This window comes from Geotrypetes seraphini, chromosome 9 (genome assembly GCF_902459505.1).
Source record: "Geotrypetes seraphini chromosome 9, aGeoSer1.1, whole genome shotgun sequence".
Lineage (NCBI taxonomy): Eukaryota > Metazoa > Chordata > Amphibia > Gymnophiona > Dermophiidae > Geotrypetes > Geotrypetes seraphini.
This window is the reverse complement of record NC_047092.1, coordinates 91,378,085-91,401,614: the sequence shown is the minus strand read 5'-3', so window position 1 is coordinate 91,401,614 and position 23,530 is coordinate 91,378,085. Positions and strand designations below refer to the sequence as shown.

The 23,530-nt window shown below is 41.3% G+C and overlaps 1 protein-coding gene across 2 annotated transcripts in view; it reads right to left on the bottom strand.

Moving 5' to 3' along the window:
* Positions 1-392: 392 nt before the first annotated feature.
* Positions 393-23,530, bottom strand: part of CLDN18 (claudin 18) — a 92,043-nt gene continuing 68,905 nt past the window's right edge. Inside the window, exons 4-5 of one of the 2 annotated variants that reach the window (XM_033959257.1) lie at positions 11,209-11,319; positions 393-701 (exon numbers count right to left, since the gene is read on the bottom strand). In XM_033959257.1, the coding sequence (XP_033815148.1) occupies positions 536-701; positions 11,209-11,319 (277 nt within the window). In that variant the 3' untranslated portion in view covers positions 393-535. The remainder of the gene's footprint in view (positions 702-11,208; positions 11,320-23,530) is intronic. The other variant, XM_033959259.1, reaches the window with a different exon arrangement.

Genomic DNA, 23,530 nt, shown 5'->3' with positions numbered 1-23,530 from the left:
ACCCCCAATGTCTCATAATGACCACTACAACCTTTAGCAGCAGTCTCAAAGTACTAGTATCACTAAAGGTCATGGTGGTAATTTTCAGAAAGGAGCCACAATGGATAGGAATGAGTAGGCAATGCTTTTTGGCTTGTGACTATTTTTTTTAAATCTCTCATGTTTAGATTTTTTTTTTAAAATGTGAATAAAGATATGCTGTCATGTCGGTGATACAAATAATATGCCAAGTTATGAGTTAAAAAGAAAACAATTTTTAAGGGTTTGCAATCACTTTTGGTTTGTTTCAATTTACACTTAGCAACAATTACAAATGTGTGTGTATGTATATATATATATATATATATATATATATATATATATATATATATATATATATATATATATATAATGTATTCATGCTAGTAGTAGAATTTGTTCATGGCAGATCACTATATGTAGAACATAAGAGAATGTTGTGTGTTAACACTGTCAACTAGTGACCATCTCAGAATAGAATATTGTGGATTGTGTATCTTCAAGGTCAAAGGAGCCTTTATACATAATCATATTTGGATGGATAGCTTTTTCCATCATCACTGCGTCGAGATTCATTGTAAGTTTTGCTTTTCACCTCGGAGTCATAGCCAGTAGCAGACTTATACCCCGCAGTCTTGTAGCCAGCATTCTTTGCAGAGGTATGATAGGACACTGCTTTGTAACTAAAAGCAAATTTAAAAAAACAACTTTTAATAGCAAATACTTAGAATACATATTATTTATATTTGACTAGTGATATCCTGTTTAAACTGATGCAAGGTGTTCTGATCTCTGTAGTGTAGCTTTGCAGCCTATAGGCTTGATAGTAGGCACTAAAGAGTTAATTAGGTAAAAATCACTTCAGAAATAGGTAGTACCCTGAAACAGAGTGTTTAAGAATGCAAAGCTTTCAGAAATTAAGTAAGCTCCTAGCTTTAGTTCAGCTTCACTACTCATGGCAAGATGTTAAACAAATTCTCTAAAGTCTTTCCCCCATCACTATTCATGGTAAAATCTTAAATCCTCTAAACTCTCTCCCCCTCATGCTTAAAGTTAGGTGCCAATTGTGCATACGTTATAGATACTAGCACTTAGGCAAATTATTATTACATGTATATAAGGGATAGCCGTGTTTCAACAGTATTTTATAACAGGAGTACAACCCATCTAGTAGGTAAATCCAAGGGAGAGAGGTACTTGGGAGAGGGCTTGGATGGGGCAGGAATGGTTTCTCACAATTACATTATGTTATATATGTATATAATTAAAGAAAACTGTGAGACTTATGTAAAAGTGATACATTTAGGTATGCTTATTTACACCACTGCATTTACATTGGTAGAAGTGGGGGTACTTAATTGTTGGTGTGATGCAGAATGGAAGTAGACAGAGAGAGGCAGAAGATGATAGATGGAAGGGGTAGAGAACGAGGGCACATGATGGAAGGGGAGAATAAATAAAGAGGGCACATGATGGGGGGAAGAGGATTGAGTTAGTGAAATACTGGAGGGGGGTGAGGGCAAGAGGTGGCAAGCTGTAAGTAGACAGTGAAAAAGAAAATTGTATGAAGGGTAGTAAGAACTTAATCGAGATAGATGCAGAAAATAATTGAGAAGGAAGATGAAGGAAGGAAAGGGAAGGGAGAGGAGAGAGTGAAATTCCAGACCAATGGTGGTGTGGAGAGGGCAGGGAAGGAGAAGAGAGAGATGCCAGACCATTGAATGGATGGCAGACCAATCGGGGTGAAGGGAGAGATGAAGGGGGAGGCATACAGTTTCTGGAAAGGGACATAGAACGGAAAGAAGATGCCATAAAGAAAGGGCAGAGTGAGGGCAGACAGTGGATGGAAGGGAAGAGAATGACAAGAAGATGAGGGAAAGCAGAACAGAGAAAACAAAGATAGAAAAAAAAATTCTATTTATTTTTTTTGCTTTAGGATAAAGTAGTATTATAGCTGTGTGAAAAGTATTTATAAATAGAAAATAGACTAATTGTAAATATATTTTTGACTAACTCAGAGACTAAAATCCCCTTCCTGAGGTCAGGGCAGGATACTATAATAGCAGTATACTTTACTGACCTGAGAAAAGAGGTTCTGGCTTCTGAAAGCTAATTGAAAAATGTATTGGTCCAATAAAATGGTATTATCTTATTTTCCATTTTTGTTTTATTTCCCTCCCCTTTGGCCTCCTTTTATGAAGTTGCATTAGACTTTTATTTATCACCAGCCGTGATGATATTAATTCCGACACTCATATGAATTCTTTGAGTGCCAGTGCTTTTACCGCCGTGGCCTGCAATAAAAAAACCCTAACGCAGCTTCATAAAAGGGGGGGGGGAGGGGTTATTTGTTAATTTGTAAAGTGATGATCTCTTAAAGAGAGGAAGAGGTGGAGGGGCATAATCTAAAAAATGTCTAAATCCCTTTTGGCCTAAGGCCCTACATGCTGAAAGTAGCAGCAGGGAAAAATGTCCATTCAAAAAAAAAAAAACCAAAACCATCCAAAATGAGGGTTTTTCTTTTAGAATGGCCTGCCTCTACGTTCAATAGTTTAATCACCCAGACCACCACTATGACTAACCTTAGAACACATTATCGATCAAAAAAATAGCCCAAGTCTCAAACACTTCTACATATTCCTTTTAGGCGACCTTTTAGGCGAAGGAGGGGCAGTTCTTCACCTAAAAGCTGGATTCTCTAACCGGTGTCAGGTCAAAAGCGCGCCGGGACAAAGGCACGCCCAGACAATTGAGCACAGTGCGCGCCGCCGCGCCGCTCTAAATTACTGTTTTTAGTGCTCCGAGGGGGGGGGGGAACCCCCCACACTTTACTTAATAGACATCACGCCGCGTTGTGGGGGCGTTGTGGGGGGTGTGGGTGGTTGTAACCCCCCACATTTTACTGAAAACTTCACTTTTTCCCTATTTTTAGGGAAAAAGTTCAGTTTACAGTAAAATGTGGAGGGTTACAACCCCCCAAACCCCCCATAACACCGGTGCGATGTCTATTAAGTAAACTGGGAGGGTTCCCCAACAAAACCCTCCGCCGGAGCCCCTAAAAAGTGTAATTTAGAGCAGCGCAGCGGCGCATGCTGCGCTCAATTGTCAGCGCGCGCTTTTTTCTTTCGCGCCGTTGTCTATGAACCCTCTAACCAGCATCTGTCAATAACAACATGCTGGATGTTGATTTGGGTATCCCTATTGCTGGATCTTCTAGAAGTAGGGAGATCCTGGATTCTCTACAAGGAGAACTGTTCCAGAAGTTGGTAATGGAGCCCATGCAGGATGGGGTCATATTGGACTTAGTACTTACAAACGGGGAAGGTGTTTCTGATGTTACAGTGGGTGATCATCTGGCATCCAGTGATCACTAAAAGGCCGTTTAATATTAAGATGGGTATAGAGAGGGCTCATTCAAAAGCAAAGGTTTTAGACTTTTAAAAAAACTAAGTTTGTTCAGATGGTGGTTTACGTCAAGGAATTGTTGTCTGGATGGGAATATCTAGAAGGAGTGGTGGGCAAAACTGAAAGGAGCAAAACTGAAAGGAGCGATTGTAAAGGCAAAAAACCTTTATGTGAGGAAAGTAAATAAAAGTAAGAGGAAAAGAAGGCTGCTGTGGTTCTCAAAAGTAGTAGCTGAGAAGGTAAGGAATAAGAGCTTAGCTTTCATAAACTACAAAAGATTGCAGAAAGAGGAAGACAGGCAAAAATATCTAGAAAAGTTAAGAGAGGCTGATCGTGTAGTCAGGAAAGCAAAGATGCAAATGGAAGAAAAAATAGCTAAAACGGGGAGACAAAACATTTTTTAGATATATTAGTTATAGGAAGAAGTGCAAAAGTGGCATTGTGAGACTCAAAGGTAAAGAAAAGGCCAAATTGTTTAACAAATATTTCTATTCTGTGTTCACGGCTGAAGCGCCGGGAGTGGGACCACAAATGACAAATGTGAATAGGGATGGAGGAGTAATAGACCCTGATCAATTTTCAGAGGGTTGTAATTTGTGAGGAGCTAGCTAAAATAAAGGCAGACAAAGCAATGGGGCCAGATGCTGTACATCCGAGGGTGCTGAAGGAACTTATGGAGGTTCTGGTAGCTCTGCTGACTGACCTTTTTAACCATGTATCTAGAGTGGTACTGGAGGACTGAAGAAGGGCGGATGTGGTCCCTCTCCACAAAAGTGGAAGTAATTACATTACATTATATTGATGTCTTTTATCCTGCCAATACCTTTCAGTTCTAGGTGGTTTACAACAAGAAATTAGCCTGGGCTCTCCCAGAGAGATTACAAGGTTGAGAGCTATAGTATAATAATAATAATAATAAATAATAATAACAGTTTATATACCGCAATACCGTTAAGTTCTATGTGGTTTACAGAAGATTAGTGGAGTACAAGTTGAGTTGACGTACAAGTTGAGTTAACTTAAGGGATGTGGGAACAATGGGGAGAAAGGGCAAGAGAGGGGAAGGAGGGAAGTGGGTCAGCTGTCTAGGTATTTCAGGAATAGGTGAGTTTTGAGGCGTTTCCTGAATACCTCATAAGTGGTGGGCAATAGGAGTTGTTCTAGGTCTTTACCCCATAGAGCAGCCTGATGTGAGAGAAGATGCTCATGGTGTTTTTTTAGTTTGCATCCTCTAACCGGGGGAGAAACGAAGTGCGAGTGGGAGCTTCTCTTGTGTTTGTTGGCTGAGAAGGAGAATAGGTCAGTGATGTATTTAGGGGTTATACCGTAGAAAACTTTAAAACAGAGGAGGGCGAACTTAAACTTTACACGAGCTTCCATCGGCAGCCAGTGTAGCTGTTTGAAGTATGGCGTCACGTGATCGGACTTCTTTAGACCGAAGATTAGTCTGACCGCAGTGTTTTGCATTAGTTGTAATCGTCGTATATTCTTTTGGGGGATTGCTAAGTAGGCGATGTTACAGTAGTCGAGTTGACTTAATACGAGGGATTGTACCAAGATTCTGAAGGCAGCGTTATCAAAGTATGCTTTAATGGATTTAAGGTTCCAGAGGGTGAAAAAACTCTTTTTGATTAGGGAGTCCACCTGATCTTTCATGGTGAGGCATTGGTCCAGAGTTACACCCAGTATTTTAATGGTGGGCTGTATGGGGTAGTTATGTTTGTTGATGTCTAGTGGGGTTTTGGTGTCAAGAGGGCGCGGTGAAGCAACAAAGAATTTTGTCTTCTCAGTATTGAGCTTGAGTTTGAAGTCTGTCATCCAATGTTCCATGAAGTTTATGGCTTCTGATGCTTTTGGAATTGTTTCCGAGATGGAGTTGGCAAATGGGATAATAATTGTGAAGTCATCAGCGTAACTGTATAATTTTATCCCCAGCTGGGTTACATCGGGATCTGGGAATGGTTGATATGGTATGGTTAGATCATTTGACAAATTTCTTTCCAGAATGTTTTGTAGTTGGGTGTCGTGGTCATCAGATTTGAGAGGTGGTGGTCTATTTTTGCTGCTCTAGTGGCTAGTAGACTGTCATATATTTTTTTGCTTTGCATGCCTTTGATTGGGGTGGGTGGGTAAATTGTGCTTGAGTTCTCCTTGGTCTGGATATTTTTTTTTCCTGATTAGGCAGTTGTTCAGATAGCTTGGTCCATTTCCATTTAATAGGGTGCAGTAGAATTTGTGTTGTATGCGTGCTTGTACTGGGAGCCAGTGTGAGTCTTGGAAAGCTGAGGTAAAGTGGTCGTATTTTTTCAGTAAATATATTAGTCTTAGGGCTGTATTTTGGACTGTTTGTAATTGTTTTTGCATGTTGGTAGGACATGACAGGTAAAGTATGTTACAGTAGTCCAGGAGTCCTAGGAAGAAGTAGGGTATTACAGGCCGGTAAGTCTGACTTCTGTGTTAAGCAAATTAATGGAAACACTTTTAAAACAGAGAATGGTCAAGTTTCTGTAATCCTGTGGATTACAGGACCAGAGGCAACATGGATTCACCAGAGGTAGGTCTTGTCAGACAAATCTGATCAATTTATTTGACAGGATGACCAGAGAATTGGATAGAGCATGTGCGCTAGATGTGGTGTATTTAGATTTAAGTAAAGCATTTGACAGTGTTCCATAAAGATGTCTAATAAATAAACTGAGTGCCAATGGGATGGGTCCCAAAGTGATGGGCTGGGTCAGGAACTTGTTGAATGGAAGGCGACAGAGAACATAAGAACATAAGAAGTTGCCCCCGCTGAGTCAGACCAGAGGTCCATCTTGCTCAGTGGTCCGCTCCCGCGGCGGCCCATCAAGCCTAGTGCCTGAACAGTGGTCTCTGATTAATTTTGTAACTTACCTCTAATCCCATCCCTATAATCTACCTTTACTCTTATCTGTACCCCTCAATCCCTTTGTCTTCCAAGTACCTATCCAAAGCTTCTTTGAACCCCTGTAGCGTGCTCCTGTTTATCACATCCTCTGGTAGCACGTTCCATGTATCCACCACCCTCTGTGTGAAAAAGAACTTCCTAGCGTTTGTTCTAAACCTCTCCCCTTTCAATTTCTCTGAGTGCCCCCTTGTACTTATTGATCCCCTTAATTTGAAAAATCTGTCCCTGTCTATTTTTTCTATGCCCTTCATGATCTTGAAGGTTTCTATCATGTCTCCTCTAAGTCTCCGCTTTTCCAGGGAGAAAAGCCCTAGCTTTTTCAGTCTGTCAGTATATGAGAGGTCCTCCATGCCCTTTATTAGCTTAGTTGCTCTTATCTGGACCCTCTCAAGTACCTCCATGTCCTTCTTGAGGTACGGCGACCAGAACTGAACACAGTACTCCAGGTGCGGGCGCACCATAGCACGATACAGTGGCAGGATGACTTCCTTTGTCCTGGTCGTGATACCCTTCTTAATGATACCCAACATTCTGTTTGCTTTCCTTGAAGCCGTGGCACATTGCGCCGACGACTTCAATGTTGTGTCTACCATCACTCCCAGGTCTCTTTCAAGGTCGCTCACCCCTAGCGCTGATCCCCCCATTTTGTAAGTGAACATCGGGGTTTTTTTCCCTATATGCATGACCTTGCATTTCCCTATGTTGAAACTCATTTGCCACTTTTTGGCCCATTTTTCCAGTGTTGTCAGATCTTTTTGGAGATCTTCGCAGTCCTCCATGTTATTGACCTTGCGATATAGTTTGGTGTCATCCGCAAATTTAATAACCTCACATTTTGTTCCTGCTTCCAGGTCGTTAATGAATATATTGAATAGGAGCGGTCCCAGCACCGACCCCTGTGGAACTCCGCTCGTGACTCATTGCTAGTCTGAGTAATATCCCTTTACCCCAACCCTCTGTTTCCTGTCCGCCAGCCAGTTTTTGATCCATCGGTGGACCTCCTCTTGCACCCCATGGCTCCATAGCTTCCTTAGTAGTCTTTCGTGTGGCACCTTGTCGAAAGCTTTTTGGAAGTCAAGGTAAATGATATCTATGGATTCCCCTTTATCCACCTGGTTGGTTACCCCCCTCAAAGAAGTATAATAAGTTTGTGAGGCATGACCTGCCCTTGCAGAAGCCATGCTGGCTCGACTTTAGCTACCCATAGTTGTCGATGTGTTCCCAGATGCTGTCTTTAATCAGTGCTTCCATCATCTTTCCCGGGACCGAGGTCAAGCTCACCGGCCTGTAGTTTCCTGGATCTCCCCTTGAGCCTTTCTTGAAGATGGGCGTGACATTTGCTATTTTCCAGTCTTCCGGAATCTCTCCAGTTTTTAGGGATAGGTTGCATATTTGTCGAAGTGGCTCAGCTATTTCGTTCCTTAGTTCCTTGAGTACCCTTGAGTGAATGCCATCCGGACCTGGCGATCTGTCGCTCTTTAGCCTGTCTATCTGCCTGAGGACATCCACCTTGCTCACCTCTAGCTGGACCAGATTTTCATCCTGCTCTCCTTTTACGATCTCCTCGGGCTCCGGAATGTTGGTTGTGTCCTCCCTCGTGAAAACTGACGTGAAGAACTTATTTAGCCTGTCAGCTATCTCCTTTTCCTCTTTTACCACTCCCTTTCTGTCCCCATCATCCAAGGGTCCTACTTCCTCCCTAGCTGGTTGCTTCCCCTTAACGTACCTGAAGAATGATTTGAAGTTTGTTGCCTCCCCTGCCAGTCTCTCTTCATATTCTTTTTTTTGCTTTCCTAACCACTCGATGACACTCCTTTTGGTGTTTTTTGTGTTCCTTTTGGTTCTCCTCTGTTTTGTCCTTTTTCCATTTTATGAATGATGCTTTCTTGTCACTTATCGCCTTTTTCACTGCATTTGTTATCCACACTGGGGTTTTTTTTCTATTTTTTTTGCACCCTTTCCTGTACTTGGGGATGCACAGGTTCTGTGCTTCGTGCACTGTGTCCTTGAGTATGGTCCAGGCATTTTCTACGGACTCCATCTTCCTTGCGCTGTCGTTGAGTTTCTTTCCCACCATTTTCCTCATGGCATCATAATTCCCTTTTTTGAAGTTAAGTGCAGTCGTTTTAGTTCTTTTCACCTTTGATGATCCAATTTCTAGCCTGTACTGGATCGTGTTGTGATCGCTGTTTCCTAGTGGGGCTAGTACCGCCACCTCCTTAGCGGGTCCCCCTAGTCCGTTGAAGATTAGGTCAAGAGTGGCATCCCGTGTTGGTTCCGTGACCAGCTGTTCCATGAAACAATCCCTCATGATGACCTCCAGGAATTTGGTCTCCCTCATGCAGTTTGAGTGCCCAATACTCCAGTTTATTCCCGGGTAGTTGAAGTCTCCCATCACCACCACACTTCTGCTTTTGCATACTTGCCTCAGTTCAGCCTCCAGATCCTGGTCGATTTCTTCCGTTTGTCCAGGTGGGCAATAGTACAGACCCAATTTTGTGTCTGCTCCAGTTCCTCCTGGTAGCTTAACCCATAGTGATTCCAAGTCGTCCGCCCTTACTGTTGATTCCATTCTGGTTGAAGGTATGAAATCTTTTATATATAGCGCTATTTCTCCACCCTTTTTGTGTGACCTATATCTCCTGTAGAGTTTGAATCCTGGTAAAGCCACATCCCATTCATTGTCATCAGTCCACCACGTTTCTGTGACTCCAATTATGTCTAGGCCCTTTTTGCTGGCTAGGATTTCCAGCTTTCCCATTTTAGCCCTTAGGCTCCTAGCATTAGTGTATAGGCAAAGTAAGTCCCGTTTGTTCGCCTTTCTTGCTGTTTTTCCTCGTGGTTTGGTGCTCCTGGCCACCTCGTGAGTTGCCAGACCCAAGCCTCGTCTCGGTCATCCTCCTCCTGTGGTGTGTCTGTTTCGTCCTCAGCCTGTTCCCCTGTTTTTGGTTGTCCCTCTGGATTCCGTTGTTCTCTATTAGTGCTGCTTGCCAGTTTTATTTGTGCACAAGACCCCTGCAATTCTCCCTTAGGTCCTTTTTCAAAAAGTTCCCACTCAGACCTGAGCCCTCTTTTACAGTGTCCTTGCTCAATATCTTTGGCCCGGGTCCCCTGCATTGCGTCCTTAGGTTCTTTTTCCAAAAGTTCCCTCTCAGTCCCGATCCCTTTTTTACAATGTCCTTGCTCTATGTCCATGTCTATGATTGTAAGGGTAGTGATCAATGGAGATCACTCTGAGGAAAGGGATGCTACCAGTGATGTGCCTCAAAGTTCTGTTCTTGGGCCTGTTCTTTTTAACATTTTTATAAAATATATTGCTGAAGGTTGTTGGGTAAGATTTGCCTCTTTGTGGATGATATCAAAATCTGCAATAGAGTAGACACACCGGATGGTGTGAAAAACATGAAGAAAGACCTGGTGAAGCTTGAAGAATGGTCTGAAATTTGGCAGCTAAAATTTAATGCTAAGAAATGCAAGGTCATGCGTTTGGGCTGCATAAACCCGAGGGAACAGTACAGTTTAGGATGGAGGGTGAAGAACCTATGTACACGATGGAAGAGTGGGACTTGGATGTGATTGTAAGTGATGATCTTAAGGTGGCCAAACAGGTTGAAAAGGTGACGGCAAAAGCTATAAGGATGCTAGGTTGCATAGGGAGAGGTATGGCCAGTAGGAAAGAGGAAGTATTGAAGCCTCTTTATAAGACTCTGGTGAGACCTCATTTAGAATAATGTGTACAATTCTGGAGGCTGCACCTTCCAAAAGATATAAAAAGGATGGAGTCGGTCCAGAGGAAGGCTACTAAAATGGTGTGTGTTCTTAGTGATAAGGCATATGGGAACAGATTTAAAGATCTTAATCTGTATACTTTGGAGGAAAGACGGGAGAGGGGAGATATGATAGAGACATTTAAATACCTACATGGTGTAAATGTGCATTAGTCGAGTCTCTTTCAATTGAAAGAAAGCTCTGGAATGAGAGGTCATAGGATGAAATTAAGAGGTGATAGTAATCTGAGGAAATACTTTTTTTACAGAAAGGATGGTAGGTACGTGGAACAATCTCCTAGAGGTGGTGGAAACAAAGACTGTGTCTGAATTCAAGAGGGCCTGGGATAGGCATGTGGGATCTCTTGGAGAGAGAAATTGATAATAGTTACTGTGGATGGGCAGACTAGATGAGCCATTTGGTCTTTATCTGACGTCATGTTTCTATGTTTCCATGAGTTCAATTCTGTTCAAGAAGAGTGACCAAGATGATAAAGGGGATGGAACTCCTCTCATATGAGGAAAGACCAAAAAGGTTAGGGCTCTTCAGCTTGGAAAAGAAATGGCTGAGGGGAGATAAGATTGAAGTCTACAAAATCCTGAGTGGAGTAGAATGAGTACAAGTTGATCAATTTTTCATTCCATCAAAAATGATAAAGACTATGGGACATGCGATGAAGTTATAGGGAAATACTTTTAAAACCAATAGGAGGAATTTTTTTCACTCAGAGAATAGTTAAGCTCTGGAACGTGTTGCCAGAGGTTGTGGTAAGAGCAGATAGCATAGCTGGTTTTAAGAAAGGTTTGGACAATTTCTTGGAGGAAAAGTCCTTAGTCTGTTATTGATAAAGACATGAGGGAAGCCCTGGATCGGTAGCATTGAATATTGCTACTCCTTGAGTTTTGGCCAGGTACTAGTAACTTGGATTGGCCACCGTGAAAATAGGCTACTGGGCTTGATGGACCATTGGTCTGACCCAGCAAGGCTATTTTTATGTTCTTATGTTATTAAAATTGTCTGTTTGCCTGAGACAACTGATCACTGTAATTGAGGGGCAACTCCTATTATGTATTAAAGATGTCACTCACGTAGTCTCCTCTGGCATCAGTCCTCTGCAAGCAATGCACATCATAACCCCACCTATCAGGGTTAGGCCACCTGCCACCCACCCTACGAATAAAGCAGAGCCAAAGGTATATCTGAAACAGAAAAGAGTACAGATCAATAAATCTGTTAAAGTAAAATCTTAAGAACTATGAGGTTTAAATAAGACATATTCCTGGTCATTTTGGAAATCAGCCTATACAATACAATATAAAACATGCTTACACTCTGAAAATCCCATCTGAATTTGATGCAGTTTAGAAATTGAAGATAGGACACTTTACAGGAATTATAATTTATAAGTATAATGAAATCATTTCAAAATTGTTAAACGTTTTTATAAAAAAATGCATTTTAAGGGTCTCTTTAAAGCTCTATAATAATCAAGCTTCCTTATATTTAATGGTAAAGCATTCCATCATTTGATGGCTTGATATGAGAATAGCACTAAAATCTTATATTGGTAGGCTGTCACACAAAATATAATCTTCAAGGTAAGTATTACAGAGAGAAACCAGGGGTCTCAAGTGCTCCCAGCCAGAAGCCCGATATATGTTACAGAGCTAATGGCCAATGTGGTGAGCTATCATCGTTCCCGTTTATTTTCTCTGTAAAATTTTTAGCTATTTTTTTTGCTCTTTAACTTTTCAACTTTGTTTTTTAACTTATTTTATATTGTATATGCTTTTTACTACATTTAGCATTTAACACGACTGTGTTGCTGATCTGTTACTCTTCCACTTTATGCATGAGTAACTATTAAGCAAACTTTAACAACTTCACTTAACTTTCATATTGACGGATGATCTCCGTTTCGCCCCTATATTTCAAACAGGGGCTTCATCAGGAAAGAACGCCACAGGCAACACTGTTAATTCCCTGACGTTGCACAGTTACTTGAGCTGAAAGTGAAGCGACTGCTCCATAAGCTGACCCAGGAACATTAACGGATCAATGTTCCTGGGTCAGCTTATGGAGCAGTCGCTTCACTTTCAGCTCAAGTAACTGTGCAACGTCAGGGAATTAACAGTGTTGCCTGTGGCGTTCTTTCCTGATGAAGCCCCTGTTTGAAATATAGGGGCGAAACGGAGATCATCCGTCAATATGAAAGTTAAGTGAAGTTGTTAAAGTTTGCTTAATAGTTACTCATGCATAAAGTGGAAGAGTAACAGATCAGCAACACAGTCGTGTTAAATGCTAAATGTAGTAAAAAGCATATACAATATAAAATAAGTTAAAAAACAAAAAAAGTTGAAAAGTTAAAGAGCAAAAAAAATAGCTAAAAATTTTACAGAGAAAATAAACGGGAACGATGATAGCTCACCGCATTGGCCATTAGCTCTGTAACATATATCGGGCTTCTGGCTGGGAGCACTTGAGACCCCTGGTTTCTCTCTGTAATACTTACCTTGAAGATTATATTTTGTGTGACAGCCTACCAATATAAGATTTTAGTGTGTTTCTCAAGGTTTGGAAAGTGGATTGATATGAGAATAGACCATTAAATGCTGTTTATACCAAACATTTCTAGTACTTAAATATTGCGATAATAATGGAAGTCTGTCTTTACATGTCCTATTTCTTTGAGTAAGATTGACCTGATTAGACAAATATTCCAGTGACAACCCATGTAAAATAAGAAAAGTTGTTGTACATAATTTAAAGACATAAAAAGAACTGCAGACAGATGTACAAGATGCAGGCAAAGTTTATTAGGAAAAACAAACAATTTGTTGCATACAAATAAACCACTTTTTACAGAATATGGGTTCCAAAATGTTAACAGACACAAATACAAAGAAACCAAAATGGAATTGTCCAGATCAGAATGATGTGCACTAAAAAAGTGTCCTCCAACTCATCTGATAATGTGAAGATCTTTATTCCTCCAATGTCACAATGATACATTCAACGACTCAATGACTCAACATGTACATGTTTCGGCCCACAGGTCTGCCTCAGGAGTCTTAAGAATCACAAATGCTAATATTTGAAGAATACTGTCACCCATATAGATTTAACCAAAATTCAAAAAAGGAATGTCATCTTTTCATTCAGGTCAAATAAATCGTTGACGATCGCCACCATGCAAAGGCTTGGAAAATGTTAACAAAATGTTAATTTATCAATGGAGAAGAGAAATAGAGGAGTGCTCCAGGGATCTGTACTGGGATCAGAACCTTTTCAAATATTTATAAATGACCTGGAAATAGGAAAATTGAATGAGGTGATCACATTTGTAGATGATAAAGAATTATTCAAAGCTGTTAAATCACAAGTAGATTGTGAAAAACTACACAAGGACCTTGTGAAAATGAGAGATTGGGTAATGGTGATGCATATTGGGAAGAATAACACAAACTATAGCTACACAATGCTACATTCTACCTTGGGAATCATTACCTAGGTGTCATGTTCAGTAGCAGTGAAAAAAACAAAGTTAGAAAGTAATAGGAAAGGAATGGAAAGCAAAACTGAGAATAAAATAATGCTTCTGTATTTTTCCATAATGTAATTGTGCCTTCAATTTTTTTCAGTATTGGTTGCTACATTTCGATAAAGATTTCCATTTCATCCTATCAGAGCAATTCAAACCAATATGTTGAATTCCCCTACCAGTAGATGGAAACAGATAGAAAATAGTTCTTGTGACTCACACCTTAAGGCCCAGATTCTCTAAACAATGCCTATAAGATAGGTGCTCAGAAAGACAGTGCCCAGTCTGATTCTAGATGCACTTTACAGAATCACACTGAGCATTGCTTAAACAACATTAGTGCACCTATTTAACATAGGCATCACTAAACATCTTCAATTCAGCTGCCTTTCTTTTAGTGCGCCATTTAGAGAGAATCACCAGTTCTGAAAGCCAATATCGCTGCTTTTATGGGTGCCTTATCATGTCAGTGTGTATCGACGTCATGACATTATCAGCATGAATCCAATCTTTCAACCTAATTCCAAGATCTATGAAATTAATCTTCTTTCACCATCTTCCAATTATCATATGCCATCAATAGTGCCAAAGACCTCAGAAACATCCCTCCTCCATCCCGTTATAGGTAAAATTTTTTCAGGGAGGATCATGTGTTACATCCTCACTGGTCCAGGCTCAATTTACTGTTTTATTACTAAATTTATAGCTTTTTATTAGATTTTATATCTTCTATTGTGTTGTACTTATCTTCATTGATGACTTCATCAGGGATCCACATGTAGCAAAGTAGTTGTTTTGCGGTATGGATGATAGCGGCTACGTGTGGATCCCTGATGAAGCAGAAGCGAAACATGTCGGGTCCAACCGCTTAGTCACAACACAATAGAAGATATAAAATCTAATAAAAAGTTATAAATTTAGTAATAAAACAGTAAATTGAACCTGGACCAGTGAGGATGTAACACATGATCCTCCCCGAAAATTTTTTACCTATAATGGGACGGAGGAGGGGTGTTTCTGAGGTCTTTGGCACTATTGATGGCATATGATAATTGGAAGATGGTGAAAGAAAATTAATTTCATAGATCTTGGAATTAGGTTGAAAGATTGGATTCATGCTGATAATGTCATGACGTCGATAATTGGAAAATGATGAAAGAAGATTAATTTCATAGATCTTAGAATTAGGTTGAAAGATTGGATTTGGATCATAGTTCCAATATATTAATTTTTGCCTTAGATTTATGTCTGAACATTATCAGCATGAAGACATATCTTTGATCATGGCTGCAAGAAGGAGACAAACTGATTTTATTTTGTTGACTTCAGGCTGCTTTTCCATTATTTTGCCCTCCCAGGCTAGAGGAGGAACTACCTTCACTACAGAAGGGCCTGGAATAGACTGACAAGGAAGTTCAATAAGGAAGCTTCCTACCCTAGAAGTGTAAGTATATGCTCAAATCTTTAAAAACTATTTTATTTGCTAATCATTTTGGAAATCAGCCATACTAATATTTCTGTTATTTTCTTATTCTTTGTACTTTTTTAGTTTCTGTTAACCGAGTTGAGCTCCACTTTGGTTGAAGACCCGATATACAAAGCTAAGTTTTAGTTTAGTTTTAGTTTATCATTGTAGATATAATGCTTATAAATAAAAAAAATATATATAATTATATAGCGGGTGGAGAAGGGAAGGGCAGTTAATGGGACTAGCATACCACCTTTTTGTGGTTACACATTCAAAATGGTTATTATATATCTACAGATACTTATTTTGTACCTGTGCCAATGGAGGATTGGGACTTGCCCAAGGTCAAAGTACATCCACAGAATTCTGTTCTTACTCACATAGAAAGTATACAGAGAATTGTCTGGCACAGATCTGACCTGAAAGGCCACAGTAACAGAAACAATATACAGAACCCCAGGTAAAAGACATTGAGTCTCAGTATTCTGGCAGTTCTAAACACTCTGGAGTTCTAGGACCAGTAAAACCTCTAGATAACACAGGACAAGTCATTCCAGCAGGTCTATAGCCTCCATGGTTATTAAATTGCATATGGAGGCAGAAGCAGTGAAAACAAAAGTTCTCTATAGCTTACAAGAAGATGCAATAGAAACACAACAATTAAGACTAGAAGATCAACAAAAAAATAGAGGCTGATGCTGTGTGCAGATAGACAGAATTAGAACAGGTGGAAGCCACCACTGTACATAAAAGGGCAGAGCTAGATATTGCTTTGAAGGTGTTCTAACAAGAGAAGGAAGCAGCTACCATTGAGGCTCAAATTAAGGTGCTAGAGAAATTCACAATAGAGAATGACACGGGGAAAAAATCTGTCCCCGTCACCGCCCCGTCCCCGGCCCACCATCCTCTGCACCGCCCCGTCACCGCCATTCCATTCACCGCCCCGTCACCGTCACTGCCATCCCTTTCACCGCCCCGTCACCGCCACTGCCATCCCATTCACCGCCCCGTCACCGTCCCCGCAGCATCCATATAAGCCTTAGTACTCTAATATTTAGCGTATTCCATTCTTATAAATCAAAGTTCCTGCTGCTGAACTAGAGAAAGAGATGTTCAGCTGGCAGGGCTTTGTTTATAAATTTTTATTAACACAACTAATATACCACCATAATGTTTCCGACAGAGGACAAGTATGCAATAAATGCATTTTGCTGTTTCAATGCCAGTGCTCAGCAGAACAACAGACAGCAATATGGTCATTCACCTTATGTAGTACTTTTTTAAAATATAAAAATAGGCAAAATTAGTTGCTGTTTTATCATTATATTTTCTTGCCATTATAGTATTCTTCATTGATCATTTTTCTTTTTAAATTCAAAACAAATTCAACCTATCTTGTGTCCCAGCATGAATTCATGTTTCATTCAATTGGCTGTTTCAAGGGAATTAACCCTCCAACTTCCATTTGCAAAAATACCCAATGTTGTTCCTTCTATGAGCAATATTTAAATTATGAGGAACAACATTGGGTATTTTTGCTGAATTGTGTGACAGCATTTGGGCTGAACATGAAGATTGAAAATGCCTGGTTAGCCCTGGACAGATGATTTGAACAGCCAGGAGCCTGTCCTGGCCATTTAAATCATTTTGAATATCTAGTCCAATGATAACAGAATTAGGGTGATTATAGAAACATAGAACTTTGTTGATCACTAAAAACAGTGGAGACTAAGGGTCTATCAAGCTCAGCATCCTGTCTTTGACACTGGCCAGTCTTGGTCTTTGGAACTGCCCATTGTGTCAGAAGCAATAGGGATTAAGTGACTTGCCCAGGGTCACAAGGAGTGTAGTGTAGCTCTAACCACTGGATTTAGAAGTTGGCTTCTTTTGGGATCTTTAACTCATCATCGCTAGGACTCGAATCTGAGTCCGTGGCACCTAACATAGAATGGAATTAGTATGGCAAAGTAATGAAGAATGGTCCAGCAGCCCCCACCCTCCCTCCACCTCACCTTATATTCGTTCCGAGTTTGCAGGCTTCCTTTTTCCCTAGCCGCACGCGTTCAAAAAGCCGTGCATTTAGCCAGCTCCCTCCCTCCACCTCACCTTAAATTTCGAGTTTTCCGGCTTCCTTTTTTCCGAGCCGCACGTGTTCAAAAATCCGTGCACGCGCGGCTGCGCGAGTCAATCAAACTTCTCCTCTCCTGCAACTTCCTGTTTCCGGTTGCGTCAGAGGAGAAGATTGATTGACTCGCGCAGCCACGCGTGCACGGATTTTTGAACACGTGCGGCTCGGAAAAAAGGAAGCCGGAAAACTCGAAATTTAAGGTGAGGTGGAGGGAGGGAGCTGGCTAAATGCTACGGGCGGGCGGGCGGTGGCTGCGGGGACCGCGCGATCCTTGATACCTCACTGCGGAGACAAGACCATTCACCGCCCTGCGGGCGGTGAATGGCCTTGTCCCCGTCGCCGCAGCGACTGCTAGTTTTCTTCCCCGTTTTCGGCGGGTGACCCGCGGCTAAAATGCGGTGGCCGCGGGTAAACCGCCACCGTGTCATTCTCTAATTCACAAGGCCTGAAGACAGGGAGAGTCAGCTTAGTCATAGCACAGCAAAAGTTTCTGCTCAGTGTACAGCAGAATATGTAAAGGCCCAGGCCTCAGTGCAGTAGAGAAAACAATGTCTGACTTAAATGTATTCCTCTGTGGCAAACTTACCTGACAGAAGCAAGTCTGAGGTGAAGCACACCACGGAGACAAAATACCACTACAGTGATCCATATGCAAACATGCATACAAATGCACTGTTACTGGTAATCACTCCTAGAGAGCACACTGAAAAAAAGCTTCATTTCAAGCACCGACTCTGGTGCCATACAGGAACTTGACTCAAGTAAAGACAGAGCAGCAACGCCCAACTAAACATTCTATGATTAAGCAAGAGGCACCTGACATGCCATACATCAAAATTGGACTACTGTAATATGATTTATGCTGGATTGCCTAAATCACAATTAAAACGTCTTCAGACATTACAAAATATGGCAGTGAGAATTTTAAATAATACTAGAAAATTTGACCACGTAAAACACCTTTTAAAACAATTACATTGATTACTCATCTATCTTTGACTACAGTTTAAAATTCTTACCCTGACATACAAGACATAGCAGTTCTGTCTACATGGTGAACTTAATTATTCCTTATTCCCCATCATGGACCCTTCGATCACTAATGAAAATGATCAAAAATGAAATGGGAGAGAACACGAAATTATGCATTTATTGTTATGGTGCTGGCACTATGGAATTCTTTGCCAGCAAACTTACAATTAGAATCATCATATGCTAAGTTTTGAGTATTATTGAAAACTTATCTCTTTGAACGAGCTTTTTCTTAATTGGAGAGTACAGTGGAACCTCGGTTTGCGAGTAATGCGGTTTGCGAGTATTTTGCAAAACGAGCAAAACACTCCCGCAAATCTTAACTTGCAAAACGAGCATGTCTAGATAAATGAGCACCCCCCGCTCTAACCGACATTGCACCCCCTGCCCATGAACGCTCCCCCCCCCCCGAGAACCGGCATCGCACTCCCGTGCTGGAAGCGGCATCTGCCCACCTGCCCACCCAAACAAGCTTTTTACCTCATCTGCTGCGTGCCATGCCAGTTAAGGAAATATCCCGCCTCTTGCCTAGGCTGGGCATTGAGTATCTGCGCATGCTCAAGGCCTTCTGGCTCTCGTTCTCTTCAAGATCTCAGAGAGAATACATGGTTAACATATGTAGTATGCATCGGGGTCTGTGGAGGGTTGATCAGCTTTAGTTAGATAATTTGACAAATTTCTTGAATAGAAAAGTTTTAAGTTCTTTCTTTAATGTTTAGTAGTTGGGTGTCATAGCCAGCAGATTGGAGAGGTGGCAGTCTAGTTTTGCTGCTTTGGTGGCTAATAGTCCGTCATATATATTTTTTGCTTTGTATACCTTTGATTTGGGGATGTGTGAAATGTGCATGAGATCCCCTTGGTCTGGATGTGTTTTTCCTGATTAGGTGGTTGCTCAGATAGCTTGGTCCATTTTGTATGTCATCATCGATGAACAAAATAATCAGTCCATGGCAAGGACAGAATTCTTTGACTTATTTAACATCCAGGGAAACTGTTAACTCTACCACCTCAGAACCTGTTCAGGGAGGACAAAGACAGGGAGAAAAGTAAGTGGTTATATGATGGAAGTAATTGATGGCAGCATCAAGAGAGATCTACCAATTCTGAGTGCAATCAAATACTGGACACCAGGGAAGAAATCTCTACACTTGAGGTTGTGCAACATCACCCTCATTTGCAACCAATAGCTGAGAATCTGCAGCCAGAAGATCCAAAGCCGCCACTGCACACAAAAGGGAAGAGCTAGATATTGCCTTGAAGAAGCTCCAGCAAGAGAAGGAAGCAGCTACTATTGTGGAAGAGTTCTTAGAACAAGAGCAGGTCCCTCTACTGATTCACCCTAGGATAGGTGATGTCTGCCTCAACTAGCTGAGGAGATCAAATGTAGATGTGTACAAAACATGTGTTATGGCCAATGGGCACACCACTTTCTTCAAGCCTTGTCAGAACTATCTGCAAGTAAAAGAGGTTTACACTTTACCACCAGATCCAGAAGATCATCTGGGTGATATAGTGTTCCAAGTCACCAAGGATGATAAAAAACCAACTCGTTCAGTTGAGGACAGAGAGTTCCTAAAATTCATGAACAAGGAATTCTTCAGAGATGAGTCCAACAGTTAGGTGGCTCCTCTACCCTTTCAGACAGCCAGAACATGATTTCTCAACAACAGGGAACAAGCTCTATCTTGACTTACTTCACTGCAGTAGACCCCATGAAAGAAACCAGAGATAAAACAGCACTTCATAGCATTCATGCAGAACCAGCTCCACCACTGAAAGATAATAAAGAATGCTGATATTTAATTATCTTTGGCATGTACCATCCACAAAAATCAGGTCTGATCAGGATTGTGTTTGACTCCAGTGCTCATTTTCAAGGAGTCTCCCTCAACAATGTGCTGCTTTCTGGGCCTGAAATAATCAACAGCTTACTAAGAGTCCTGATTTGCTTCAGGAAAGAACCTATTACCATAACAGCAGACATCCAGCAAATGTTCTACTGCTTTCTAGTGCATCTAGATTATAGAAACTACTTGCGATTCCTGTGGTATCGCAATTATGACCTCATTTGGGAGATTGTAGAATACAGAATGAAAGTTCACATCTTTGGCAATAATTCTTCACCTACAGTGGGTTTAGAAGGATGGCCCGGGAAGGAGAGAAAGAGTATGGCACAGATGCCATACGATTCATTGAAAAAGAGTTTTCCTTAGTGCCAGCAGCAGATGAATCCAGAGACTAATGTGTTGTGTCCATCTACCAGCAGGTAGAGATAGAGAACCAATTTGCAGGTCCTCTTCTTGGATGATAAGCTTCCTAGCCAATTAGTATGCCCTATCTCCAGCAGGTGGATGGATGATAGGCTTCGTTTTCTAATTTGGCTCTGAGCTCCTGTTGCTTGCTTCAGTAGATCTGAGTGGTGCCAGCTTTGGGTGATAGAAGTGGGCCTCCAGGTCCCTTCCCCACCCTCCTTTCTGTAGTGAAAGGGTTTTTGTGTGATCTAAATTCTCTCCTTTCCCAGCTCTCAACTCCCAGAGGTGAGTTGTCTTGGTTTTCTATCCTTTCTCTGTTGCAGGCAAAATCGGTGTGTACTGCTTTAAATCTTTAATTGCTGTTGGGTTTATTTTTAGTTGTGATTCTGTTTTAGATAGCAGCAGAGGCAGTTAAATGGCGTTCCTGCTGTGGGAAGTGGCAAACACCATCAGGAGTGTGTTCAGCTGGCTGTGCCAAGGTAGCAGACGAGGCCATGATGGTATCAGAGGGAGCCCTGTTTTCCTGTGCTGAGGAGGGAAGACTGCTTTCTGCTCTTTCGGCAGCCATTGTTTTCCTGCAGAGTAACTCTCCCATGTTTGAGGGAGCAGGGCAAGGGCTCTCTGCCTCTTTCTCAGTGACAGAACTTCCTTCGGAGGCTCTATTGGCACAAAGTGAGGCAGTTCAAGATGTGGGACACTCTGGAGGCTCATCTGTGCCTTTTTCCACAGAGTTTGTTTTACCATTGCATAAGGCCTTTTTACTGCACAGCTCTAGGCCTGCTGAGCTCCTACCTGTTTCTTTAGGGGAACCATCTCTCTCCAGTGTGGATCAGCTTGCTATTGATTCCCTTCAGGGTCAGCAGGCTTCAAAGCACTACTGAGTGTTCTCGATGTCAGAGCTAGACCCTGTGGAATCCTTGGCACAAACTCCAGCTGTGTTCACCTTGCCAGTGTCCTTGGATGCCTTGGATATGGGGGATTTGTACATGGATGAGATCCCTGTGGGTGAGCCAGAGGATCTCACAGTGTTTCACCTTTTCATCATGAGGAGCTGGCAGGGTTTAAATCTAAAGCACTCCAGGCCTTGAACATTTCCCAATCTGAGGCACTATCTTCCACTACCACTAATCCTTCCATGACCAGCAATAATAAGCCCCCCAAGACCTTTTCCATTCATGAAGCAATGTAAAAATTAATTATGGCTCAATGGTTGACACCAGAAGTGTGTCTCTGAGTGCCAAAGGTTCAGCTCTACCCCCTGGCTCAGGATGAGCTAGACAGTATATTAAAATATAAATAAACTTTGGATACCTTTTTTGCATTTATACCTGTTTTTACATCATCTAACTCACAATGTTTAAGTTTTGTCCAGGATGTCTAGTACAACCTTCAATTATCTCTGCAGAACAACTAAGTCTAGGTCAGCCCCCATCACACCCACACCACTCCTCAAAATACGCCCATTTTAGCTCAGGGTACACAGTGAGATTCAGAGGCTTAAAAAGTCGCATAACATGTCCAGAAAATCAGTTTTATTATTGGCACTTGGACGACCTGTCTTTTAGGTCAACCAAGTGCCAACCTGGGTGGGTTTTTAGACGTGTTTGTTTTGATTATTTCCTTAAATCAAAAAACCAAATTTTCCCAGAAGTATTCCTTTCATCCTGCCAAAGGGTCTGTCTTCAAGATGAATTGTAAACCGCCTACTTGATCTGCTCAATGACGTGGTACTGCATAGGGGGACACTTGACTCATTTCCTGGTGGAGTAGACCAAGATTAATTCAGATCAATGGGTCTTAGATAATATTTGAGAATGTTACAAATTAGAATTCTTCTCTCCCATCACAGATTCTTTCTTGGTGTCCCCGTGCATGAGCTTGCCAAAAAGTTAGCAGTTCAGTCTACCCTACATTCCCTAACAGACCTGGGGGTGGTTCTTCCAGTTCCTCCTGAGGAGAGAGGTCAGGGAATAAACTCCATTTACTTTGATTTCATGAAGAAGGGAGGCTCCATCAGACCTGTTCTAGATCTCAGAAAGGTCAATCAATTTCTGAGCCAGACATTTTTGCATGGAAACGGTGAGATCGGTTATTGTGGCAGTTGATGAGCTGAAGTTGCAATGCTACTGGTCTGACTGTTCACCTCTTGACTGTTCTCTGTGTCAGAGTCAAGGTCTATGAGTTCAAATTAGTTCTCCTTAGCTGAAGGTATATGACTAGGTTCTAGGAGAAATTCTGGTCCTGTTGACCAGGTAGTTTCTATTAGCCAAGATGCTGATATGGCTCCAGTTGCACAATCTGCTGGATTTCCGCTGTTCTCAAAGCTTACCAGGAGCTGAGCCTTTGAGAACAGCGACAGGAAATAGAAGAAAGATTGATATGTGTGATCCCTTATTATGCGTAATCTAAAGACCTGATAAGGAGCATGAAAACTCATTGGCACGTTTTACAGCTAACTCTGGGTGTTATTTATTTTTTTTGTTCAATAATATTTATTAGAATTTTCAATAAACAAAATACAAAAGTTCAAACAATAAGAAACAAGGAGAAACATTTTCAGTCTTGCAGTAGTAAGAAGAAGTGCTTAATGGTATACAGTAACCTAGCATAGCAAAAATAAATAATAATATTGTGAGTATCCTCAATTATGTCAGATTTCAAACGTACAGACTTTAATGCAATGGGAGAGTACCTGAAGAAAGAGCTGTTAGGATGGGAAGACATAAGAGAAGTGGAAAGACAGTGGTCTAAGCTGAAAGGAGTGATAAAAATAGCTTCGGACCTTTATGTGAAGAAAATCAATAAAAACAAGAGAAAAAGGAAGCCGATGTGGTTCTCCAAACTAGTGTCAGAGAAAATAAAGGTGAAGGAGTTGGCGTTCATGAAATATAAAAAAAAACAAGAAGAGGAGTGCAAAAAGGACTACAGGGTGAAATTGAAAGAAGCCAAGAGAGAGATACGTTTGGCGAAAGCACATGCGGAAGAACAA